The sequence below is a fragment of the Alternaria viburni genome, assembly GCF_023758015.1.
Source record: "Alternaria viburni strain BMP 2772 chromosome Unknown scaffold_28, whole genome shotgun sequence".
In the NCBI taxonomy this organism is placed as follows: Eukaryota; Fungi; Ascomycota; class Dothideomycetes; order Pleosporales; family Pleosporaceae; genus Alternaria; species Alternaria viburni.
Window position 1 is genome coordinate 247,696 of NW_026055797.1, and position 16,200 is coordinate 263,895.

The 16,200-nt window shown below is 52.9% G+C and overlaps 7 protein-coding genes across 7 annotated transcripts; 6 read left to right on the forward strand and 1 right to left on the reverse strand.

Moving 5' to 3' along the window:
- Positions 1-67: 67 nt before the first annotated feature.
- On the forward strand, positions 68-1,334 carry ARK1 (Serine/threonine-protein kinase ark1; the record flags this gene model as incomplete). Its single annotated transcript, XM_049358894.1, has 2 exons — positions 68-169; positions 219-1,334. The coding sequence occupies 2 exons, from the start codon at positions 68-70 to the stop codon at positions 1,332-1,334; spliced, it is 1,218 nt and encodes a 405-aa protein (XP_049206627.1).
- A 273-nt stretch (positions 1,335-1,607) lies between these two features.
- J4E79_010055 (uncharacterized protein) lies at positions 1,608-3,263 on the reverse strand (the record flags this gene model as incomplete). The annotated part of the gene is made up of 2 exons (XM_049358895.1): positions 1,608-3,145; positions 3,209-3,263. 2 exons carry the CDS (start codon positions 3,261-3,263, stop codon positions 1,608-1,610), a joined length of 1,593 nt encoding a protein of 530 aa, XP_049206628.1.
- Positions 3,264-3,646: 383 nt separating this feature from the next.
- Positions 3,647-4,372, forward strand: ATP23 (Mitochondrial inner membrane protease atp23; the record flags this gene model as incomplete). The annotated part of the gene is made up of 1 exon (XM_049358896.1): positions 3,647-4,372. One exon carries the CDS (start codon positions 3,647-3,649, stop codon positions 4,370-4,372), a length of 726 nt encoding a protein of 241 aa, XP_049206629.1.
- Positions 4,373-4,887: 515 nt separating this feature from the next.
- Positions 4,888-5,449, forward strand: J4E79_010057 (uncharacterized protein; the record flags this gene model as incomplete). Its single annotated transcript, XM_049358897.1, has 2 exons — positions 4,888-5,367; positions 5,417-5,449. The coding sequence occupies 2 exons, from the start codon at positions 4,888-4,890 to the stop codon at positions 5,447-5,449; spliced, it is 513 nt and encodes a 170-aa protein (XP_049206630.1).
- A 1,704-nt stretch (positions 5,450-7,153) lies between these two features.
- J4E79_010058 (uncharacterized protein) lies at positions 7,154-8,411 on the forward strand (the record flags this gene model as incomplete). The annotated part of the gene is made up of 3 exons (XM_049358898.1): positions 7,154-7,166; positions 7,219-7,947; positions 8,008-8,411. The coding sequence occupies 3 exons, from the start codon at positions 7,154-7,156 to the stop codon at positions 8,409-8,411; spliced, it is 1,146 nt and encodes a 381-aa protein (XP_049206631.1).
- Positions 8,412-10,305: 1,894 nt separating this feature from the next.
- J4E79_010059 (uncharacterized protein) lies at positions 10,306-10,683 on the forward strand (the record flags this gene model as incomplete). Its single annotated transcript, XM_049358899.1, has 2 exons — positions 10,306-10,394; positions 10,467-10,683. The coding sequence occupies 2 exons, from the start codon at positions 10,306-10,308 to the stop codon at positions 10,681-10,683; spliced, it is 306 nt and encodes a 101-aa protein (XP_049206632.1).
- A 25-nt stretch (positions 10,684-10,708) lies between these two features.
- Positions 10,709-14,652, forward strand: J4E79_010060 (uncharacterized protein; the record flags this gene model as incomplete). The annotated part of the gene is made up of 2 exons (XM_049358900.1): positions 10,709-12,113; positions 13,037-14,652. The coding sequence occupies 2 exons, from the start codon at positions 10,709-10,711 to the stop codon at positions 14,650-14,652; spliced, it is 3,021 nt and encodes a 1,006-aa protein (XP_049206633.1).
- Between the last annotated feature and the right edge of the window lie 1,548 nt (positions 14,653-16,200).

Below are 16,200 nucleotides of genomic sequence, written 5' to 3' on the forward strand. Positions count from 1 at the left end.
CTATCAGTGGTCTTTTGTGGCCCTATTGCTTGCTTCCTGTCGCTCCAGCTTGCATCTCGACATCATCATGGCCGACGTCGCAAACCTCGAAGCCGCCTTTGAGCGCACCACCATCCACGACGAGAACGATGAGCACGTTACTTCTACATCGACCTACCACAAGGTGAAGGTGTGTATCTACTCGCCTTCTCAATGTTGCGCTTTCTAACAGCACCAAGCCTTCCGCATCCACAACCGTATCGGTAGCTGGCCTATCGTCCTCTCAATCAGCTGCGAACCGCATGAAGCTGCCCCATCAGACACTACAGAAGCTCGCTACGCAAAATGCAAAGACGGCAAACATTGCCAAGGTCACCATCTCAGCAAGCTCCAGCCGACCCTCAGAACAGCACCAATCACATCGCCGCACGCTCACCGACTCCGCCATCTACACCGTTCCCTCCAACCCTGCAACACCCAAACAATGGCATCTGGGCATGTTTGATATCGGCAAGCCTCTCGGAAAGGGAAAGTTTGGTCGCGTCTACCTTGCTAAGGAGCGCTCATCAGGCTTCGTGTGTGCCTTGAAGGTGCTCCACAAGTCTGAGATTCAGCAAGGCAAAGTCGAGAAGCAGGTCCGACGAGAGATTGAGATCCAATCACATCTCACGCACCCCAATATCCTCAAGCTCTTTGGCCACTTCCACGACGCAAAGCGCATCTTCCTCATCCTCGAATTCGCTGGTAAAGGAGAACTATACAAGCACCTCCGCAAGGAGCAACGCTTCCCCGAATGGAAGGCAGCACAATATGTAGCCCAGATGGCCGCAGCACTCAAGTACCTCCACAAGAAGCACGTCATGCACCGCGATATCAAGCCCGAAAACATCCTCGTCGGCATCCACGGCGAGATCAAAATCTCCGACTTTGGCTGGTCGGTACACGCGCCCAACAACCGCCGCAACACCATGTGCGGAACTCTCGACTACCTGCCCCCGGAGATGCTTCGCGGCGGCGGCAAGGATAACTTCTACTCCGAGAAGGTCGACCTATGGAGTTTAGGTGTCTTGACGTACGAGTTCCTAGTCGGTGAAGCGCCCTTCGAGGACACCCAAGTCATGACACAGCGCAAGATTGCGAGAGGAGAGTACACAGTCCCTAGCTTCGTCAGCTCAGAGGCGCGAGATCTCATCAAGAAACTACTCGTGCTGGACCCTGAGAAGCGTATCGCGCTTGAGGATGTCGAGGTACACCCCTGGATCCTCAAGCACTGCAAGGGCAGCTCGCGAGCCTACGAGCGCACATCGGGCGGCAAGGTACGCAGCAGCTCGGAGCAGTCTGAGGAGAGCTACTAAGCTTCGTCTTGGTGGCGTTCCAACTTCACATAATGTCTAACATGTACGACGGCGAAGGGGCGTTCCGCACGGTAGTCACTGAATTTCTTGTCTTTAGTCGCATTGCTCGGCGTCTTGGGTTTGCCGCTGGCGTTGGTTGGTATCGTAATTGGGAATACATCCCACAACTCATTCAATTCAAGAATTTCAAGCTTGACCTGCAAAACACCGTCTAACATGCCATGTCTGCACCGTGAACATCCTCATCTTGCCAGACCCCATGCCTCGCTACGATCAATGCGCTTCGACTCCCTCCGCCTTCTTTTCCCCATGCCTAAAATCAGGCGTACTAGGTCTACTTCTCTCACCCCCAAAGAACGCAATATTCTCCCTCAACGCCACATACTCACTATCCGCATACCCCAACGCCTCACTAATCTGCGTAGAATGCAATCCCTTGATACGCCTAATCTCCGTCGCAGAATAATTCACCACACACCTCCCTATCTCAAACGGCGCGGGGTTGTGCAATTCGAAGTTAGGGGGATGCTGCAGTAGTGTCTGGGAAGAGGACATTGAGTAGGATGACGAGGACGAGTGCGTGAGTGGTGTTCGGATGGGAATCGGGGCGTGGACGCCGTGAGCTAGGGCGCCGGGGGTATTGGGCGGCTGGGGCGTTGGTGGTGTTTGAGTAGTTGGTTTCGGGGAGTGGGGTGGGTTGGAGAGGCGTTTTACAACGACGATGCGGACGGCTTCTTGTTGGGCGAAGTGGCCGTCTACTTCTACGATTCCCACGGGGAGGAGACCCGCTTTGTCGCTTAGGGCTGCCCAGGCGCCTTGGTCGATGTATATCGTCCCGTGGGGTGCGAGGCCGTGCAGGATCCAGAAGTAGCGGTCCCGGATCGGGTTGGATATAGGGAGGAAACGTGTGTGGAGGGGGACTGGCTCTTCTGGTTTGGGGGAGGAGAGGCCGGTGAGTTGCTGATTGTCTAGTGTGGATGTGGATGTTGAGAGATCGTGGATTGAGTCTTGAGATGCTGCTTGCGCGAGTGGTGCGCCTTCGTCTTGGAAGTTGGTGACGGAGTTTCGACTTGACATTCGTGACTTTCTTTGCTTCTCGGCGTGCGCGATTATGCCTGAGATGTTGCCTGGTTTACTGCTCTTTGTGATGACTGTTGTGACACCTGCGCTCGTCGCTAGTCTTGCGGCCACGATCTTTGTGCTCATACCGCCTGTTCCCAGTGAACTGCCCGCCGAACTGACGTCTGCTGCCAGCTCCGCAATGTCTTCCACAACAGGTATAGACTTGGCATCTGGGTTTGTGCGAGGGTTCTTGTCATACAGACAGTCCACATCCGTCATTAGGAACAGATAATCCGCCTGGACCATGGCCGATGTAATGGCGCTCAGCGTATCGTTGTCACCAAACTTGATCTCAGTAACCGCCAAAGTATCGTTCTCATTCACGATTGGAATGACCCCCATGCTCAGCAGCTCAATAAAAGTGTTCTGCGCATTCTGATACTGCGTCCGGTCCGCAATATCATTCCGTGTCAACAGGATCTGAGCAATCGGCTGCTCCAAGTGGCCAAACAGCTGATCCCAAAGAGACATCAATCTACTCTGTCCGATAGCAGCGAGGGCCTGGACTTGTGGGAGGTGTTTTGGACGACGTGGAAGGTTCATGCGCCGTAGACCGACACCAATGGCGCCCGAAGACACGATTACGACGCGGTGGCCGGCGGCGCGCAGACTGCATGCTGTCTCGACGATGAGGGAGAGGATGGAGAGGAGGGGTTGGTGGGTTTTCTCGTCGACTATGGATGAGGTTCCTGGGCGTGTCGGTTAGGTGCTCTCTTCTTGTCGATGTGGCATATGTACGGTTGTGTATTTACCGAGTTTTATTACCACGGTGAGCTGGCCGGGCTGCTTGCGCATGTGGACAGCCATTGCGACGGAGGGAGTGACGAGAGCCCAAGGTGGTGGTGGCTATAAATGTGGGAGGGAATGAGGTGGGTGGAATATGTTCAAGACTCAGCCCTTCGTGTACTGCATGAACACGCAGCTCGTGTGTTGTCGCGCAATGGATGACTGTAAGCTGCCCAAGTTTCCTCGCAAGCGATCTTCGGCTTCCCTTGTACGCGGTGACGTCTTCCCTCCGATTAGCTCCCCGCGCTACCAGCTGCATCTCCATCTCCACCTAAACTTTTCGCGACGGGAATCAGGAACATGCCACGCCCTACACCAAACATCTATACGCCACGCGACACCTGCACGCCCAACGCTTGATCCCCCCGTAATCAAAGTCGAACGCCACTCCACGCCCTACCACCATGGCAAACTCCGAGACAGCGCCCGACGGCGCATCCCTCTCCGCAATGGCCCAACCGCCGCCCCAAAAGATCGACCCCGTATACTACACATGGAGCAGCACCTTCAACATAATGCTCGGCCGCATGACCGGCTCCCGCGACATCGAACTAGAGAGAGGCTACTTCAACGAAATGGACAAGATAAAAGCCGACTCGATATGTAAGCGCTGCGAGTCGAACAAGGAATACCTCTTGAAATACAGTCCCATCATACGCTTCATGTCGGACGAAGTGTACAAACTAGGCGGCGACCTGAACAAAGACAACATACTCTGTCGCATGTGCACGAATGAGCAATCCGGTGGCTTCTCCCTCGACCACGGCATCCTGCTCTGCGCAAACAAGTTCCGTAATCGCGGCCACCAGGAAGACACCATGGCGCATGAGATGGTTCACGCGTGGGACCATCTAAAGTTTAAAGTCGAACCTGAGAACCTGCGCCACCAGGCCTGTCTAGAGATTCGCGCATCTACACTCAGCGGCGAATGCCGTTTCTCGAGAGAGTTCTTCACAAGGAATCAATGGAATATCATGGAACAATTACAGTCTTGTGTTAGGAGGAGGGCGACGCTGAGTATGATGGCGAGGCCGGGCATAAAGGATCAAGAGCATGCTGGGAAAGTAGTAAATGAGGTGTGGGAAAGTTGTTTCCGGGATACCAGGCCGTTTGACGAGGTTTATCGATGATCTGGAGAGCAAGGAGATGTGGTTGGTTGGTTCGTTTAGACATGTGACTGAAGCGGTGGGTTGTCGGTGTGTTATTACCCTTGTGTTTGCATAGCGATGGCGTTTTTAAGAAAGGTCTCAGAGGGCGTGGTGGCGCGCACATCTCCTCTCTGTTCGGTTCGATAGTAGAACTCTCGGTTACTCACATCCTCTTCAAGTTCTTGGAAATATCAGAGGTTGGTGTTTTGGGCCCCCAACCTTTAAAATTACGCATCAAGCCATGGCGTGCATCGCCCGAATCGCGGGGCTGCAGGGCGTATTTTCCGCCCTTGATTTTCGCTGCGCCGCAACAACAATAGGCGGCTAGCACAACACTGCCCATGTAGTCCGGGCGCCTTGAAACCCACATACATCATGATCATGGACGCCTATATACAACAAGTAGTATTTTGCGATGCGCATCCCTCACCATCTAGTCTCGTCCCATCAATACCTCATCATCACATCCAAACTAAAATCATCCCATACCTGTCATAATGTTACCACACACCCTCCTATACACCCTCTTCATCGCAACATCCTCAGCAGCATTCATCCCCCCACCACGCATCCCCAACCCCCCAAAACCCCAAATCATCGAACCCATCGCACCCGCACCAGCAGCACCCAACCCATACCGACCAGCCGACCGACCAGACCCTGAAGCGACACCAGGCTTTGACGCACCTGAAATGACCGGAGGCTTTCAAGCACCTAAACCGACTGGAGGCTTTGAAGTGCCTGATGTGCAGCTTCCTGACGATCAAGATGAGACTGCGTCGAAAGTCGCGTCTAGGCCGTATGGGAACCCGGCGAAGACTTTGTCGCCAGGAGAGGTAGCGGCTTCTCTTGCTGCTTCGAAGTCAACTGCAACTCATTCAACTGCGACTCCTACGACAGGGATGACGGTGCCAGCTACGACTGGTGGTGCGGCGAGGATCGAGGATGTGGGGTTGGGTATGAGTCTGGTCGGCTTGGTAAGTTTCCTTGTATTGATTTATAAGATTGATAGCTGATTGCGAATAGGTTGTTGTACCGTTAGCGGCAGTCATTCTCTGAGCTTTGCGATATTGATGAACAAAGATACCATGTCGGTGCTCAGGTCTGCTGGAGCTACTCCGGTTCATGCTCGAGCGAAATCGACAAATTCGCTTTTGATGGGATCTACGCGTCCGCCTGTACTCATGTCCCTCAGGGTCCAGAGATGCTTGGATCATGCTGATTCGGCTTCTCGCTGGAAACAAATCTGAATGTTTGATCGGGCACCGAAAAAGAGCACGGTACGAATCATGAGCTATGATGATGGAGCGGGTGAGCTTCCAGACTTCCATCGATGTACGAGAGCGATCTTCGAAGGAAATTTTGCGAAAGATCTGGTATAAGGAGGCGATGGGTGTCTGAGCCCCTTTGGCGAGATCAAGAAGCTTTGATCGCCAGAAGTGGATATCCGTTGCTATCTTGCAAAGAGATCTCCAGATATGTACTGGCGTACTTCTGTGTATAAAGCCGCTTTCGCTCACCATCATGGGCATTCGAATCAACGACCACCCGAATTCTCCAGATGACTACAACGTGGTTTGACATCTATCATGTTGTGTCGTTTGTGTGGCTTGCCATCTCTTTGCGCGATCGGAAGAGATCATCATGAAATGTAGGTGCGCCCACGAATTCGGTCCGAGAATTGCGAAATGATATGAAGATACACCTGTGTGACCTTTGCGCGGCGCTGGATTTCGTGCGACTGATCGCAGCCATGGAGCTTGACTCTGGAGACGTAGATGACTAAACATCCGATCTGATTTAACCTGGTGTTCTTACCTCTTCTGCGTGAGAGTCTTCCTTATGTCGATGTGAGGCGGCGCGAAATGCATGGAATTTCTCTCAACACCCCTCTCCGTCTTCCGCTATTCAAATACTAAATTTGGAGTTGATGTGGGCGGTATATGCATGTGAGGGCTCACTGGGCCTAGAAGATGAGGAGCTACAAGGTTGGGCACGCATCGATCTAAATGCCAAGCCGCTAGTCATCTAGCCCTTTCCTAGATCACTTTCCCACGCGCACGCTTGCTCTAACAGCGCAGCCGTCATTGCAGGTGCAACCCGATGTTTGCTTGTATACCGGCGCTTCTTCGTGTTCGAAGATGCAATCCTCTCAACACTCTTCGTAGATTGCGCGTAAGCTCGTGGATTAGTATAGCATCCGCAGATGCCGTCGACCCCCATCATTTCCCTGATCACTCATCCCGTCATCTACGCTTCCAAGTAGCCGTGCCGTTGGACGGAACCCATTTTTTCCGCACAGTCACTCCGCATCTCCACTACGGCCATGGTGGCATTCCGGATGAATGTTTCATGTTGTACATCTGCAATACTCGGCCAAACAAAACACGACTTAGACCTTTTGCCACTGACCGGCCAGCCGTACCCCCTGTTCTTCCGAGCCGTTCCCCATGATAGCACGCTTCCGGATGCCGATTTGTGGGTCAAATACCTCTTTTCGCATAGCACTGCTGTCAAGCATCGTCTGGACTTGGCTTTGGTGCTTGAAGTGCTTGTGCTTTGGGGTCGGAAATGACGAGGCTGCAGTTCTTCTACCACTACAGCGGCCGAGCGCAATATTATGTGGCGACTAGTCGGTAATATGCAGGTGGCTCTTCAACAGATTATCTGGGGACCCAAGACCCTGCATACATTTATATAGCTTCGTCGAGATCCCGTATACTCATCTTCACCCAACGCTCACGTCAGATTCAAGCCGTCACCATGCGATTCCACGGTACTAATAGCACTTTACAGCCTAGACCATTTTTGTACTGACGAACTTCTAGCTGCATCATCATTGGCTCTTGCCACTGCGGGAACTGTATCTGCCATACCTTCACCCTCTGCAACTGCGGCCACCGATGCCTGTTACGTGACGAAGTACGCCGCTATCCCGGCTGCAGTCGCAGCTTGCACCTGCATAACCCTCGATGGCATCACCGTTCCTGGTAACTCAAGTATCGATCTTACGAAGCTGAAGACTGGAACCAAGGTTACGTTCAAAGGAAGGACCTTCTGGGAGTACGCCGATGCAAACTATGCCTTCATCAAGGTGGCAGGCACTAATGTCGAGATCACTGCCGAAGAAGACGCAGTACTTGATGGCAATGGTCAGGCTTGGTGGGATGGCCTTGGTAGCAACGGAGGCGTTGCCAAGCCAAACCACTTCATTGAGGTGAAGGTGCTTGGAAAGAGTTCCGTACACGACATCTACATCAAGAACTATCCGGTGCACTGCTTCAGTATCAGCAACAGCGCTGGTCTGGATGTCCACCACATTACGCTGGACAACAGCGACGGATATGCGCCCAACAACCGCTCCAATGGCCTTCCTGCAGCACACAACAGCGATGGATTTGGTCTGAGTAGCACCAATAATACCAAGGTTCGCGACAGTGTCGTTATCAACCAGGATGATTGTGTAGCTGTCACCAGTGGAGACAACATCCACGTCAGCAACATGTACTGCAACGGCAGCCACGGTCTCTCCATCGGATCTGTGGGTGGAAAGTCAAGTATGCCATTCCATCATCCATCTATACAGTAGGCATGCTTTACTAACGACATCTAATCAGACAACAACGTAACAAACATCTCATTCACAAACTCCGTGGTTCTTAACGCCGAGAACGGAGCCCGCATCAAGTCGAATTCCAACACCACCGGTTTCATCTCCAACATCCACTACGAGAACATTCGCGTTGAAAACATCTCCATCTACGGAATCGACATCCAGCAAGACTACCTAAACGGTGGGCCAACTGGCAACCCCACGAACGGTGTCATCATCCAAAACATCACAATGAAGAACATATTTGGTACGGCAACAGAGGAAGGAAAGAACTACTATATCCTTTGTGGTGAAGGAAGCTGTAGCGACATCAAGATCGACAACGTTCGTATCACTGGAGGCGGAGAAGAGAGTTCATGCAATTTCAAGACGGAGGGTAACTTTGACTGCGACGGACACTTTGTATGAGCTGGCTATCTCTGTACTTCTATATTTCGTTCGCAGAGTGCGGAAACCATGCCGCGTGTCAACAGAATTGAATAGTCGTTCCAACTACCGCGCGCTTTGATGGTTTCACAGACAATCCCTAGCAATATCGTTTGCAGTTTCTGAGGACCAGAGTTCAAGCGATGAGTACTACTATGTGGGCCGGATGGATGGAGCCCCAGAGCGATGTAACACCAATGTTGTCACAATCGAACTACGCCGTACGTTCGGGTCATGGTGCTTCTTGACCTGCCTGCGCAAGTACCGTGTGAACTGCTGCGCACGCGCCACGTGACGTAAAATTCAACGTTAACCGGGCGTCGCGCCAACCACCTCGCGCCGCATCCAAAGTTCAGTCCGCTCCTGACTCTCGCCCAAACTTTGCTCGTCGTTTTGGGCAAACCGTTCGCGGTCTGGACGTCCTCGAGAGTACCGCGGCGGTTCGGGTCCCGAACGACGGCGCCGCTTTTCAGGGACACGCCATTGTGGGTACGCGCTCACGACGACATGGAAGAGGCGCGATGGAGTTAATTACAGTACGTCTTCGTGATTAACGCTCCGTCCGATTTCACATACCAAGCAACCAAACGCTCTAGCTAAGGCTGTTATCTCGAACTACTGCAATTTATCCGGCCACTTCCTGCCCGTTATGGCAGAGTCCCGTCTCCTTACATTACCCTACACTAGTCGATATTTCCTTTGATCGCGCGTGGTTACGCGATGACCTCGAGCTACAAGGGCATCCTCAGCGATGACGGACTGCAGTGCGGCAGCCCAATTGTTACAATCACAGTCCCAAAGCGTTCATTCGCTGCTATCGTTTATGCATGGGGTACGTGCTCCTGCCGTCAGCACTCCATTCTGTCAGCCACCGCGTCTCAAGTAAGTCGTCGTGGGAAGGGCATTCGAGTGCTGATTGACGTGCGCGCGCTGTGAGGGAGTCCTTCCTCAATGTACAATGGTTGCCGTGCTACCTCGTCCAACGCCTGACCGGCTGTCGAGCTGCGATAGCTGCGTCTGCGTTAAGCGAAGGCGTGATGCCGAAGTTCGGCGTGCAGGAATGAATCCTGTCAGGTCCCACCAAAAATGTCACTCATCACGGCACCAACACACTTCGAGAAGTTACCAGCGGTGCGTCATCCAGGTACCGCGCGCTGCATGCCCCTTACAGGGCCTAGTGTTCGGATGGATTCGTTGCGGATGGCCTGTTGCGTTTCTGCGATAGGTGCGTGTTGCTGCACACCATGTCTGTGCGAATCATCGCCTCGCGCAGCCACCTTGTCCGGCCACGTCTCGACCCGGCTCGAAAACTGCCTTCAGACGGCGCTGAAAGAGACTTGAGCAGTCGATGCGCACACTATCTCTTTCATTCTCGTCGCTTGCTCTCGTGCTCTCCCAGCCCCTACTACGGTTCCTTGCGGCCACCTCAAACACGCTACATATTGGCATGCCTGTCGTAGCCTCAGCCTTGCCCCAGCTTTGAGGCCAAACCAGGGCAGTGGTCATGTCGATGTTGCGCACGAGCGCCCCCGCGAGCAGCCCTCAATTAGCTTCTTCTACAATCCTTCCATACGCCTTCTAGAAGCGTGCCATTTCCGCATCCCCCGCTGCACCTTTGCGTGAGGTGATCCCACTTGTATATCAACTGTCGCACCAACAGCAGCTGATGCCTGCTCGGATACACGATTATCCACTCCTTGGCCCCTAGTCTTACCGCGACACCTGGATACCCTTCCCCACCCTCTTTTGCACCTCCGCCTGTCGTTCGTTCTAGTTTTCAGTCGTTTGGGTTGTCGCAAGGTCTTCATGGTCGGCATGTTGGAGTAGTCTTCTGTTGCGCGATTTGAACTGAGCATACGGCTCTCCCCTCGCCACAATGGAGGACAACCTAGACATACCGGAGGAGTCTATGCGACACATTGAGGCCCTGCTGGCGAGGCATCCTCCACATTTGATCCAGAGAATGTTTTCTCAAGCGATAGATTCGCGTACGTTTCTCGTTGTATTGTTTTGTGTGTACGTGCTCACCAAGTCTAGGCCGCAACTCTACAGCCTCGTCATTCATGTCTACCAGCACCGCGAGTTCATCTACAACATCCTCGTCGGGGTCATCATGGCGGTCTCGGCTTTCTATGGCATCGACATTCTCTTCATCTACAGGGAGCAGCGATACGCGAAGTTCCATTGCTTCCTCTTCGTCATCGCGCTCCAGGATGAGAAGGGCGGAGCCGCGTTCCTACCCAGCTGGTCTTGATCCGACACGTCCGGTGCCGGCTTCCATGCCTGTGGTGGACACTGAGAGTCCACTCGACCTCAAGATTGAACCGAGCTACACACCGACAGACGACATTAGTGTTGCTTCCCCATCGCTGAACCCGGATGATGATAAGTCACAGAGTCAGTCAGGCGAGCCATTCATGTTCTGTACGTATTGTGCCGAACAGAAGAGCCAGAAGACGTTCAAAGCAAAGTCTGACTGGAAGAAACATGAGATGAGGATGCACGAGACTGGAGAAGACTGGCCTTGTGTCGTCAACGGTTGCAACCGCATTTTCGACCGACAGAAAGATTTCATCAAGCATCATCAACGCTACCATGCCGGTCGACCCCTGCCGTCACTGACAGACATTGGCATCACGTTGTTGCCGCGAAGAGTGTTTGGTTGCGGGTTTGACAAGTGTAAAGAAGTCAGCATCGGTTGGGATGAGCGATGCGACCACGTCGCGAAGCACATGAAGAATGGCGCGACGATGGACCAGTGGAAATACTCTAATGTGATCAGGAACCTAATACGACAGGAAGCTCTCCACGACACATGGAAAGAGCTTATCGGTTGCCTGGACGAGAGATTGCGAGAGAGTCGGTCGCAGATTAGTTGGTGTCCCGACAACTCGCGAATCCTCCGACAGAAGCTCCAGTGCTGTGACCTTCGACCAAGCCGGGAAGAGGTTTTGATTACCGCCTTGAGTCTACGCGCTGATATACCCCTGGACCCAGTGCATCAACAGCTACCCACTGGCTTCGTAACACCCTCAAGAGATTCTGTCCCGCATGTTGAGAAGCTGTCGCGCGAGCAGCGAATGCACATACTCATCGGGAACTCCAACCCACATCACTCAAGAGCGCGGCTCGCGAGCATCAACGCAGCTTTGCTGCGCATTTGTAGTTCGTTGGCGCACGTGCCTGACTATGATTGCGGCTCGTCTCCATTTGTGGAGCCGCAGACGCCTGGTGCGCCCGCAGTGGATACGGCCAGCCGCCGTATCAGTTATATGGACGTGGACCCTGGAGATTACCTGGACGTAGCGCAACCGGCTATTCCTGAACTCCCACCGGCTATGACGACATCCACAATGCATACACCCCATGCACACCCCACGCCAGTCATGGATCACGAGCAGCACACACAGTTGTACCAACAGGAGTACATGGATCAAGTCAAGGCCACACCCAACCCACTGGAATCACTGTATCCCAACTACTTCGGTGCTGCTCCCCAGTTCGAAGAGTCGCAGTACTACGACCGCCCGTCGTTCGGTCAAATGATATCGAAGCCGCTCCACAAGATAGGCAGTCGGATAAGCAGCTCAAGAGGCAGCTCTTCGAATCAGCGACCATCATCGCAGATGAGTCAAGCTTCGTCAGAGATGCTTCCTGACTATAGTGTTGCCGCAATGGGCATGCGTCACCCTCATCAGCATCAGCAGCAGCAGCCCCAGCACCACATCCCACAACACCATCAGCATCCTCAACACCCTCAACATCACCTGATGCCCCAGCAGCATCAACCCTACCGCGACACGACATCGCAAATGCATGACCACATACACATGTACACCACACAAAGCTGAAAGCTCACGTGCAACGAAGTCTTCATGTTCCAGTACTTTCATCAACGCCCCCTTTAGTCCTTTCAAGCGAGCATTTAGAGTTTTATTTGTTACCTCATTATTTTTCTTTGATACCCCGTGCTTTCGAGCACATCTGATAGACTTGTACTATAAAGCATATTCATAGTATAGAGATGTTATTCGTGTGACGTCACTCAGCCTCTTGTCTTGCGCTTCATGCGATTATGTGGTGAATATGTCATGTATCTGTCGCTGAGAGTGTGGCTTCGTTTGGTATCGTCCGCGTGTAGTCATCCCGTTCGCATGAACCCAACGGTGTTGTTCACCGTGAGACACAACGTCGACAAGCTCCTGTTTCAGCCTATGCCCAGTCACCACGGCGTTTCCATATACCAACAGGACTATCGTGCCTTCTTTTTTCTTTCGTTCTAAGTGGACTTGATTCATGCGCTCAGCCGCGCATGTTTGCTCTTTCCTCGTTCACCTCGCTTATCAACGCCACTGCCTGTTACAGCCACCTTGGCAAGACCCTCACTCACCTCCTCCTACTTTCAAACTCTCTCTCCCCATTGCACCACTCTCACTTGCTTCAAGCTACTAACATGCAATTACTCGATCTGCCACCGGAGCTCTTCGAGAGGGTTGTCACCGCTCTTGCGCGTGCAGCGCCCTTCCATGAGCTAATCCGACTGCGCGCCGTGTCCCGTACACATTGATATTCGTGACAGTTATGGACAGTGAAGCTAATAGACACAGGGACATTTGCCGGAGACATCGACAACGAACTTCTTGCGAATACGTCTGTTGCGGACTTTCATAGTCGTTACCATCAACGCCAGTCGATTCCTACTCGTCTTGATATCCGGAATGCTCTACCTCCTCTGCATCAGCTACACGTTATATCGCAATATAAAAAGAATGGTGTTACCGACTCGATGGATACGCTTCCATCTGACATCAAGGGCTACCTTTTGAGCAACATCGAGACCTATCTGCTCAATCACATCGAAGACGCCGATATCACAGCCTCCGGACTGCCGAATTTCATACATAAGGTCACGGATAAGCTCATGGAGTTCGCTACCGCAGGTACTGATCGTTCTGTTCTACGACAGGGCCATCTGAAGGCACTTATCCATGGTTTAGTCCTTACAAATGAAGTTGCCCCACGGACTATGTTCGAAATAAAACCATTGCCGTTGGACTCCGTCTTTACAACAATGTCCAGACCCGGTTCGCGCAGCATAGCGGAAAGGGAACGGGACCATCTCAACTCCGCACAAGAGAACGTCAACGACATGCTGGCAGCAGCAGCTATGGTAGGGAGTCTCGCAGCTGTTCGTCACTACATTTCGCAATCTGCTGAGGTCATTGACTGGTTCCCCAAATACTTTGCTGGCTTTGGTAACCCTGTAACCGCGGCAGCCTGCAGTGGAAATATCGAAGTTCTTGAGTATCTGCTCATAGAAGTCAACAATGAGCTCACGAAGCGGCGTTTCGCTCGGATACAGCACGGTCGTATCACCCGTTGCGGTCCACTCACAGAGACTATCACTTCCGCAATAAGAGCCGCAGTTCGGACCGGAAAACTGAGGGCCGTCGTCACACTGTTTAATTTCTTGCCAAGATGCCGCGTTGAAATACCAGCGCATATGAAGTCCCGGTCACACTACCTTGCCGATGCCATGAGGTGGGGACACATGGACGTGTTCATATGGCTCATGGACCAATGGAATCCTCTCATCGCCGACCTGCCCTATTGGAATGCCCTGACTGCAGGCTTACGTCTTGCGGTCAAACATGGTCATACCAACATTGTGCAATACGTCTTCGACAAAGGTTTGGTACATCCAGATGATGCGGACGTCAACACTGTGCTCATCGCTGCGACACACGGTCATCGCGCTATCATACAACTGGCGCTCGACCAAGGCGTTCAGCTTGCGATGCAGGACCTCATCGCGGCGCTGAACGGATCACTTCCCTTGCTTATCACCCAATATCTTGTGCTTCACAACGTTCCACTCACGTCTGTGATCAACGAGGAAGATGGAAGGTCGATCACTACTTCCATCGTTCCTGTAGTCGAAGCGCTCTGTCGAGAATCTATCCACATTCCTTTCGGCGATTACAACGAGGTTCGAGGCAAGGAAAAGGTGCTGGCGCTCATACTCTTGGCGAGCGAGATGAGACGACAAATTCCAGAGCTTACGTTGGACAACTGTGTTGAGCTCAAGAAGGTGTTCGATAGGCTGGTCAGAGAGTGTGTGTCCTTGCCAAGGGGGTCAATTCCGTATCTTGAGATGGTTGAAGAGCTGCACAGCTGGATGGAGTGGGGAGATGGACGAGAGTGGGCAAATTGCGAAGTCTAGCGCGAAAGCATATAGTATGTGTGCTTGGGTGCCTGAGAAGGAAGTGGGTCGGACTGCAAGGAAGAATGTCTGCTCCTGCAGCTGCAAGACAGATGCAATTAAGATATGAGACACCTTTCCGTAAACATGGTGCCAACATGTCCTGATTTGTAACACCGCACTGACCCTTGTTTGCTATGGGTCCTGCAAGTGCCGGCGGCCTCTTATATGCAAGCGGGTCTAAACTCGTGTACCATGGGTCTGGGACATTGACAGCGGATATGAGCATGCAGGGAGAATTCGCGGGCTTCCATGCATGAACAGGGACGACATGGATTAATGGGGTTACAGTGGGCTGTTGCATAAGGTCTGCCCTACCAACGTGCCACTGACACACCGGAGCTCGCCGAGTGAATGGAACCAATGATGATTCAAGACAATACCATGTTGTTCGAAGAAGCCAGGAGGTGATGTGGTGAAAATAGATGCGAGAGACGAGATGGCCACGGACCGATTGCGCACACGTCTGGCTTACCTAACTCGGCGCCTATCCGACGTTCTTCCATCCATGGTCCCATGTACCAGGCGCGTGTGAATGTCACCGTTAGCCTTCAGCTCGCAGTTCTTTTTTGGTAGACCCTGGCGATATTCCTTCATCATCATCTCCTCGCGAAGTCATGACACCCACTCGGCCAGCCCGATCAACTTCTTTCTTTGTATGTCTAGACGACTTGCTAGACGATAGGGCACATGTCTTCAATGAAGGGCTTGTAGTGGTTGACAAGGCTTTGCCTCATCTCATGGCAGCACCGAAGCTCGACGAAGGCTGCCTCGGCAATCCTTGTAAGGCTTACTTAGACGGACGGGAACGCGGTTATGCGGCACCGTAGTTCGTGAATACCAGTACCACGCTCTGCCATCCGCAGTCGTGTAGCACGCTCTGAGGGCGTGGTTCTACCACGAGGTAAAAGGACGCAATGTGATTGGCTGGAGAGTTAGCGGCGTCTGCGGTGATCTGGGGTTATCAGAGATTTCGAAGGATGGAGGCCCAGCTTGGCGTGGGGCTGGGCGGACTGGGCGCCAAGGGAACGTGGTACAGCGTCGAACGCTCGTTCGTTCACCTTGACTTGGTTACACCAAGGCGATGGCGAAGACCCGCGACAAGACACAGTGGAGACTTGACGCGACACCAACATGCCATGCGCGTGGATCCAGGCTTGGGGGTCCCGTAGACCAATCACACGTCTCTTGCACCCGAACGCTCACCCCGGAGCGGCGCTGAGGGTCCAGAAAATAGGTGCTGTTGGGCTTTTGGACCACGGCCAGAGCCGAATAGCATGATATTGTGGCTTCGATGATCCACCGCGCCTCGAAGAGGCAGGCAACACCGTCTGACGTCCACAAAAGTCCACTTGCAGTGAAATGTCATCTGCGCCGCCAAGATCCCACGCCTCCGTTTGTATGCTGTGTACTTAAACTCCCCTGCACTCGTTCAACCAAACAGTCAGGACACCTCACAACACCTCAGCTTTTCAGTCAACCGGCGCTACTGCTCGCCACTCTTCACCC